Source organism: Tetrao urogallus (assembly GCF_951394365.1).
Source record: "Tetrao urogallus genome assembly, chromosome: 4".
Lineage (NCBI taxonomy): Eukaryota > Metazoa > Chordata > Aves > Galliformes > Phasianidae > Tetrao > Tetrao urogallus.
This window is the reverse complement of record NC_136817.1, coordinates 54,557,469-54,567,211: the sequence shown is the minus strand read 5'-3', so window position 1 is coordinate 54,567,211 and position 9,743 is coordinate 54,557,469. Positions and strand designations below refer to the sequence as shown.

At 39.0% G+C, this 9,743-nt stretch overlaps 1 protein-coding gene across 1 annotated transcript in view; it reads right to left on the bottom strand.

Moving 5' to 3' along the window:
- Positions 1-8,478: 8,478 nt before the first annotated feature.
- The window catches only part of ADGRA3 (adhesion G protein-coupled receptor A3), a gene marked incomplete at both ends in the record, with an annotated part of 60,351 nt that continues 59,086 nt past the window's right edge, over positions 8,479-9,743 (bottom strand). The window contains one exon of the mRNA XM_079534809.1: positions 8,479-9,721. Within this exon, the coding sequence (XP_079390935.1) occupies positions 8,479-9,721 (1,243 nt within the window). The remainder of the gene's footprint in view (positions 9,722-9,743) is intronic.

Sequence of the window (9,743 nt, the reverse complement as noted above, 5' to 3'; positions counted from 1 at the left end):
AGGGTTCCTTCCAACTGAAATTCTGACTCTATGTACATTTTACGCAACAAATCTTAAAAGAACGCTATATTAATGTAAAAATGACCATGAAAAATCCAGAAAAAAAATTGTTATGGTATCTATACTACGATAAAGCTTTTCCATATATTCTTATTCTGAGTTTGAAAGGTGAATATTTCAGCAATGTGCTCTCTTTCAGGAGTGCTAGGTAGCATTATGATGAGCATATTCTCATCCCCAGCTTTGAAACTATTTCAGAATCATTGAGTGTTATTATGTTATGTTAATAATGGAAAAGAATGTCTTTCATCTCCAAAAGCAATTTACAGCTTACAATAAACTGGCACATAAACTGCTCAGAAGGATCACTTTGTGCATTAACTTCCCCTGTGCCTTACAAATATATTTAGCCGTGACGTAGAGTCTAAACGTTGTGCTGAGCAGACCATAGAGCCTGATATCCTTTACTTTAACTTCTCATGCAATGCAGAATCAAATGTGATGCATTAAATGTCAGAATAAGTCCTTAATACAGGGGCAGTATTTCAGAAATACAATGTGATTTTGAGTAATTTTCAGTGAAAGTTTTTGTATTATCTTCCTATCTAAGAAAACAAGAATAGCATGTGAGGGACATTGCTGTATTTTGTTGGCTTTGTACCACAGAATTACTGTTGGAAGCAAACTTAAGCTTTAATTCCAAGGCCAGCTGTTATCTGTGTCTTTACAGCTTTAAATTCACTGTTTTCAAACATGCTTAGGGAACGCTGATTTTTACTGACTGTTAATCACCTTAATTTATTTAATACTCCATCTCAACTCTTAAGACATAAAATGCACACGCAGGTGCCAGACGTCACCTGCCATCAATCAGTTTCCTTAATGCAATTAGTATATTGGTCGGGGTGGGCAAGCAAGCTTGTATTTTCTGTGCCTGGGTTTTTTTAATAGGAACTTTTAAGTACCTGGAGTTTGTTATTCTCTCACTTCACAGATCAATGACAGCACCAGAATAATGCAATAGGTAGGTCAGTCTGAAAATAAGCCTCCTATTTATTTCCATGGGAACTACAACAGCTACAAAGAGCACAATAACACTATTTGACAGAGCAAATTCTCAGCTACTGTTTTTTCCAACCCAATCATCACCATTAGCTATGCATTTTCACCAGCAAGAGCAAGAGTCTCCATGCCACACTTGTAACCATCTGCACCAGTGGAGGTGATCCAGGGTCACCACTGCTGAAATGCATCACCCAGCACCTCACTGTGCTCACATCCACTATTTGGTCTCCATAAACGTTCAGTCAATGAATGTCAGTGGGTGCCATTTTTTTTCTGCATAAAGAATTCAATGACACACCTTTGTTTCATCCACACTGTTATGTCAGACACCATTCTGTCAGACTGCTCCTCTGCTGCCATCTGTCATACGGCATTTAATAGAACATTGGTGAGAAGGTTCAACCTCTGCTGCCGTTCTAGCATCCACCTCTGACACTGCAGGCTATCAGCATAAAATAGGAGGTAAAATACTTTTGGAGCAGCCCTCTTAGATTACCCACAAAACAGTGCAAATATTCTATTAGGAATATGCACATATTGTTCTAAAGGGATTTCTATCGAAGTCTAAAAGCAAAGATTCTGGGGATTGAGGAAGAGATTTCTTTTTTGAAGCCTTTACTTTTTTTCTGTTGCATCAGGTTCAGAATAGCATCCAATGGGAGTTAGCAGTGCAGGATACTGACAAATAAAACAATATAATGAGTAGAAAATAACCAGTTTTCTAATGCAGATTAGAAGAAATAATAAAGGTTTTCATTTATTAATGAAAGTAATGCAGTATTACCTGTATGTTTCCTGCTTTTTCTGTTTCTTACCAGAGCTGTGCACTGCTTTTGGCTTTCACTGCCACCAATAGAGCTGAAGTAGGCTTTTATTTCTGGAGATGATCTCGAGTATGCTCTCATTTTGGAACTTCTTCCATTTTAATTTGGCTGCAGGCAACTTTGTCAGTCTGAGCTCTATTGAAATCCATGGCAACGCTCTCAATGACTGAACCTGCCTATTGTGACAGCTGTCCACCAGCTCCTTACCATTCTGCTATTAGTCATATTGTTACTTCAGATCATTTCTTAATTATTATGCTCTTTCCATACATTTGTGATGACAGGGTTGCCATTCATTTATTTTTGTCTGTGACGGCTATAAGCGACTTGTCACTAGCAGCATTGTAACATATTTATACTGTTTTCTCCTCCATCTCTCCTTCTCTCATCCTCCTGGCTCCTTTCAGGCTCACAGCATTGCTTCTGTAGTTCCACATTTCACAGCCTCTTTGGAGGCCCGGGGCAGCATCCATCAGCAGAGCCATCTCTGTTGGCTCCCACCAGCTCCCAGGCTAGAACTCAGCAAGCCTGGTGTAGACACACAGTCTTTGTAGAAACTGCATTTTCTCTCGTGTTTTCTTCCTCCATCACCATTCTCATCTCATCTCTCTCCATGCTCCTTTTCATCCTGTTTTCCTTTGCATTTTTGCCTCTCCACTCCCAAACAGGTTTGGTTGTAACACTGCTGAAAAATGTAAGCTTTCTTTAAAGCCAAACATAGGAGACCTGGAAAAATTTGTAGCTTGAAGCACACCATTAGTTTTATCCTTGTGAAGAAAACAATATTTGCATAATTGTTGGTCAGATATTTTTTTCCACTAGTAAGCTTCTGCAAAATAAAGGCTGTACCTAAAGGAACAAACATTTGCCAGTACTTTTGGTTGGATTATTTCCTCTTCAAAAACAGCATATCTACCATAACAGCTCCTGCTTTTCAGTTGCCTTCATAGCCCAGAGACCTGCTGCTGTCGCTGAAAGCCCACAGAAATGTGTGAAATAAAGCAGTGAATGTTGCCAGCATTGTCCTTACCGGGCTGCAGGCAGAGGTATTGCTTTGCACATGGCTCCTTAAGCTCCTCCTAATGGATGAAAGCAGGGAAGCCCAAAAAGCTTCCTCCGCATCTGATGCTCACTGTATGAAAAAATAAAATAAAAATTAAAGAGAGCCAGGACTTCACTGCTATTGGATTTGAGGCTACTTTTCTTGTAAGAGATGCCCCACTGAAGAAGGTGTATTAATCTTCTGCTACTGTCAACACTTAACTGCAAATTTTCAAGAAGCTCCAGCTAACACAGACTACAAAATTTCTTCACAATTTGATCTTGTTGATCTTAAGGCTTGCCCCATCTATTGCACTCAGAGAATGCAATATTTAGAAGAAGGCTCTGCTGAATTCAACTAAAACACTTAGTTCAGCCACTTCATTTGTACATAAAAATTGTATATTTGGAGGTTTTATTTTCAATTTTCATCCTCATTGCAGGTTGCTGAAGTGACAGAAATTTTCGTTTTTAAACTGAAGCCACAACAGTCATGTGCTCAACAGCCAATAAAGCACACTTGCAGAAATTGGAAAGCCCCATCTCGGCCCTGACCTTACAGCTGCTCTATTGACACATGCACATTCTCCACTCACTCAGGGTTTTGTGTATAATATACTGGTAAGGCACAGCAGCAGTCAGCAGAGAAGCCTAGCCAGCAATGCCAGTTTTGCAGGGGCTTTATAAGTTGCCAGGTTAGTAAACACCAGGTATGGTAGTGTTAAGCTGATTTCCTCACCTCTGGGCTTCAGGACCGCAGCTACTGCCATTTGGGGTCTGCCTGTATAGAGGGGGTGTTGGTGGCTTTGTAATCCAGTAACAAAAACTTCTCATACTTCTGGATTTGCTAACCTCATCACTTTCAAAAGTTAAGTCTTCCACAGAAAACATTTTATATTCATAGACACCACCCCTTCACATCCTCCTCCATCTCCACAGATGTCCCTACACAACCCTGGAACCGAGAAGGTATAAACCAAATGCAACCAATTAAAAAAAAAAAATCCCCACACTACAACAGGTCCTTCAGTTTTGGAAAGTGGGGATTAAACATTCACAATGTGTTGTTTACATTGCAAGCTTCCTTCATGCACTGTATGTGAGTTATGAAGTATAAGGACAATTTCACACAGGTAGCCACTGATTAAGATTCAGAAACAGACAAACAAACACTGAGTTCTATAAACTGTAAGCAAAAAAAAATGCCCATCCAACAATAAAAATCCACTGATCCTTCAGTTTGCTTAAGGGATGTGAAAGAGCAGCAATACAACATACGAATCAGAGCTACAGCGAGCAGCGCTGTGTTAATGTGGAAATACTCAAGTACTTAACATAAAAGTGAAAAGCCTTCCTTTCAAAAGCTGACATATTTTCTAACCTACAGAAATTTAAAGCCAGTAATTAACATTTAACACATTCTGCTAACCCATCTTTACACATCACCCATGAGCAAAACAGTAATACAGAAAGCTCCTTTCTCAATAAAAGGGAAAATATTTGTACCTTCATATCTTAATCGTACACTGATGCAATGCTTGCTTGCATGGAAAACAAGAAGTTCCCTTACAAAATTTTTTTTTTTTGCTTATAAATGCTTTCTTCAAAAGATGCCTATGTAATTAAGCACAATTTAAAGTCTAAGTACTTTTTAACACGTTTCCCCGATAGTACATTTAACAGCACTCTGACCAGGTGGATGTACTATCCTACATATGCTGGCGTCATTTCTCTTACAAGCCATAAAGCTACCTGATTTAGCTCTCAGAACCTGAGAGCTGTCAATTTGACCATGAAACAGATGATTTTTCATGTACATCTCTTATTAAAATCAATTCCTTATTAACACAACTTTTTTTTCTGCCTGAATCTCCACCCTTGGTATCACTACTGAACCTCTATTAGAGCCAAAAGCTGTGACATGCTCATTGCCCTCTGCCTCCAAAGCCATGCCACCAGCTTTACAAAGCATTCTTTTGTCTATCATTTGAGGACAAACTTACTCTTTTATTATAATTCCTATCACCAACTACTGCAGCCTCCACCTTTTCTGCAGCAAGCAAAGCAGTCTTAAAAGAGATTTTTCTCACTTCAGTATTATCTACTCCCCTTTACGTATCTGATCATTGAATGATTGTTCAACTACTTCCTTTTTGTCTAGCTTCAACAAGCAAAATAAATGTCTATGGTGCTTTTCTTCTTCCACTGGAGCGATCCAAAGGGTTTTACATAAGGTTTAATTAAAAACCTCTGAAAATAAGCTTGTTTTACAAGCTATTAGAAAAGAAGATGAGGAACCTTGAAAATTTTGTTTCCAATTTCCTTACACTTAATAACTGTGCTTTTTCACAACTTAATAACCTGTCTTCCTCTTCTTTTAGTTACGTAAATTTCTTTATTTAACATTCTTCATGTGAAACACAAGAGAAGCATGTAGTCTGGAAGTATCAAGGCTATGCATCTGCTTCCATTACTGCCTACTCAGCACAGTTTATTTCTCAGTCTCATCAATGTTTAAGCCAAGCTTTGAAACTATGAAGTATTACATACAGGATTAAAACTGAAGGCAGCTTCAAGACAGACTGAGTAAATATTTCCACCCAAACTTATGGAAAAGATGCTAAAAGCCAAGGACAAGCTGCTTCTGAAAGGCATTTGTTTTTACCCTAAGCCATTCATACCTTGTTCATATCTATATACACACAGACAGAATTTTCAATAAAGCACAAAGTAACTTGACTTATTTGCCTTAGTATAGATATTTGTAGCTATGAAAAACAGCACGTATGCTTCATTAACCTGCAGAGATGCAAGGTCTGGGCTATAACCTAAATAAGGAACCCCAATGATTACACTGGCCCTAATTGCAACACTCGGCATGGAATTATGATCAAGCCACCTGGATTTTGACTTCATAGTTGAAAATGTATTTTTGGCACCAAGGGGAGCCATCAGCTAATACAAGCTTCAACAGCAACTCAAATGGCTGTCATTGCTCCCCTTCCTCCCCAGTAAAGCAGTGAGTTGTCTAAAGAAGTTTAACAAGCTTGTCCAATAGCTTAAAATGTACATATTTTAAATGTATTTGGACATTCAGTTCAAATTGAATTTTTCTGGAGATACTTATAAATGCACATCTACATACGGGGCAGTTCTGAGGTTGGTTACAAACTAAAAGCTAACTAACTCTCAGCCAGTGAAACAGCCCAGCAATTAAACTCAGTTATGCACTCCTCAAAGCATCACTTTGACAATTCATGGACAGAAACTACTCAGAAGAAGCAAGAATTCCACCCAAATCCTAGTAAAACTGTCCTTCAAGTGTTGTTTGTATACAAGATCAGTTCAGGCTACCAAACCAAATGGTAGGGAGGTGCAGTAGAGCTTGCAAGCAATAACTGAATGTACCTGGATGATCCTTGCATTGTAAAACACCTCCCCTGAGTAGTGAGAATGTCAGAGCCAGTCCTGTATTCAGAGAGTATGCTGAACAGTAAAATGCACAAGAGAGGAGTTTGAACTGGGGACAGCAGACAAATGCAGGCAGCCCAGAGACAGGTATAAGCACTTTTTTGCTATTAAATACAAAGGGTCCCAGAAAACTGGGTAACAGTTAAAGGAACAAGTAAAACCCCCAACCACGACCTACAAACTCACATTTGTCACAGCATTAAGATGACACAAAATATGATCCTGTTTGTATTGCTAAATCAGCAATTTAAGTAAACTATAATCATAACTGAAAAAAATCATTATATTGCATTTCAAATAAAATAGTTTGACTAATGTTGTAGATAAATTCTAATTTAAATGGAATTGCAGTGCAACTACAATGATTTTAATTTTCAAACTACACTTTATTGTGAAAGACTGTACAAGTTGCTTTTAAAAACCAACAAAGCTCTATAGAATATAACTTCGTTTCAAGCAAACTCTAGAATTGATGCAATTAACTGAACTATTTGTATTGTCTATTTCAAACACCAAATATTTCTTTTGACTGAAACTGTCACAGTTTTTCAGACATGAAGTAAAATCATGATGACGTTAAATGCAATAATATTTCATTAAAAAACCAACAAATGAAGGCAAAACTGCTGCTGGGGAAAATACCATTTATTACACTTTTAAATACAAATTTGAAATGCATTGTGGACACATCTTCAGAGTTACATGTCAAAAATAATAATGTACAAAGTTGTGTTTTGCATCGCTCAGCAAGATGCAACTGGCTGCTCCCCCAGTGACATCAGCAGCCTCACCTGCCCCTCCTTTGCTCCTTCCCATTACACTCAGCCACCAGACAGAAAGAGGGGTAGAGAGACCCTTCACGAAGCCCTTGGTTGGCCAACTGAGACGCCCCTGGCAGTGTCAACTTCAGGGTCCGGGCTCCAATCTTGATGGGATGAACTGTAAACATGCTCAGCTTTGCGGGGAATTTCAAAAGAAGGCCCAAGGTGTCTCTTGGAGAAGGGATGAAGAAAAGGCTTCTCTCCTGCAATGCAGGAGAGGCAAAAGAAAGAGGAAGGAAGGCAAAGGCTGAAAAATGCAGTAATAATCGAGTCACTGGTAAGAGGATACAGAGACAGAAGACATCAGGACTCTATCCAAAGCAGTGATTGCTGTGCTAATTTGGCCCAGTCTGGAGAAACCTTTTCTATTGCTAATGGAGCAAATTTGACCCTTCTTTTACTAGCTATTCTTTTACTACAGACAGAATGAGGATTATAAGCGTTTGATATGGATGTGTCAGAATTTAATTAAATAGAGTTAGTTTGTTAAGCAAACTTGGAAAAAAAAAAAAAAAAAAAAAGAAACTTGCAAACTTTTATCCATTCTGTTTCTCTCTTTTGTGTCTGAACTGATTTTTTTTAATGCATCAGACTCCTACTGCATACAAAGTACATGCAAAAGTCATCACTTTGGAAAAATACATATGTAACAACTATTAAAGTTTTCTGAACCTAATTTAAAAGGCTTTATATCTTTTTATTTGAAGCCTGTGGTGTTTTCGTTCCTTTTCCCTGTCACTCTTTTCCATCCTAAATACCCTATCTGTGCTGTAGGCACTAGTCAAATTCATTATTTTTTTATTAGACATCTTTCACATCCATCTGCTAAGAGAAGTGGAAATATACTGCTTCCCTAGATACGTGGGAATAACTTAGTTTCACATGGAAGGAACTGTTCCTCTAACCTACTTGTAACCTACTGTAGGGAACCTGCTATAGCAGTGGGCTAGACTTGCTGATCTCCAGAGGTCCCTACCAACCCTGACAGTTTTGTGATTCTACAGTTCTGTGGAGATTGATGCTTCAAAAGAAATTAAAAAAAAATATATCCCAAAACACAAATCACAAAATATCAAAAGTTCATCCTTGTAGGAAGAATAAAGATAATAATGCATACAATCTTTTGCTTGGCAGATTATCTCTGTTCCATCCCTGCATACAGTACCTACAATTTGTAAACAGTCTTTAGAAGCGTTTAATAGCTTTAAGGAATGTGTAATCACAGTTCATATGGATTTGTCCACTGAACGATAACGCTACACAGTAGTCTCATGTTTCCATAACCCAGTTCTAATATTACCAGTACTGTCTGCAGTGAGCAAGGGTCCATCCTGTCCACTGCTTTTAAGAGGTCCGTTCTGAATGGCTAAATTTAGGCCATAAGATTTTTGCTGGTTTTCAAGTTCAACCACTATCGGTTTCCTCAGTATATCTTTTTTGTTGTTGGCAGCTATTGTTTTTTCAGTATTTCTGCTGCTTTTTGGAAGCGTACTGCAAGCATCACTGCTATCTTGTTGGGACTGGTTGTACTGACGTTCCCGGTACGCCAAATAGGCTCTCCTGCTCCTTGAATGTCCTTCACTGTTGCTTGGTCGGCTTTTAGGTACACCATTTTGCACACTTCCTTCAACACTTGTAGGAACATCGTACGCATATTCCCTCAATACTGCAAGCCTGCTAGCACGGTGCCCCTTGCTTCTGTTCTTGTGATGCCGACTTGGGTGCCCATTTGTCCGAAACTGTACCTCTAATGGAGCTACGTGCATTTTGATATCGTTATCCACTGAATGTTCAGTGAGGCTGTTATCAAGCTGAGGCCCCGTGTTTAATGGTAGAGAAGTAGAGTGGCACTGAGCTGCCGCAGCTTGTAAATTAGTTAGTTTACAACCTTGAGAAGAATTTTTTAGGCTTGATGCACTTTTATTTGTGCATGAAGATTCTGCACTACTGTTGGTGCACTTTGGGGTCTCCCCGTTGGTTCCACTGGAACTGGATGGCTGAACATTCACTTGCACAGAATATGTACTCCTTCCAGGGCAGCAAGTTGTTATCCATGCATGCCTGACATCTTCCCTGTTAACACAGTGATGCACCATAAGAAAGGCGCTGAGGCTTAAACAAGTTGCCCCAAAAAAACAGCTAAAAATCAGGTTCATAGGATAATACAGGGAAACGGACAGAGCTCCAAAAATCCACAGAGCAATGTACAAAAGCAAAGTAAGGCTCACTCCCATAAGCTGTGCTTGAAAGCTGTGCTCATTTTCTAATGCAGATGTGGACACTAATGACACTGACAAGGAATCTTGATGAGTCAGTTCCCCGTGTTCATTGGTAGCCAGACGCTGCTGTTCCTCAGCTGGTTCCTTAAGCTCATATTTACGTTCAGGGTGCCGTTTTAGTTGTATGAATATGCTGAGAAAATACATGCAGTTTATGAAAATTATAAAGCTAGCTGGTCCATAAAATGCTCCTAAGCTAGGTTCCCAAGCCATCCAGCAACTGGAAAAAAAAAAAAAAATGA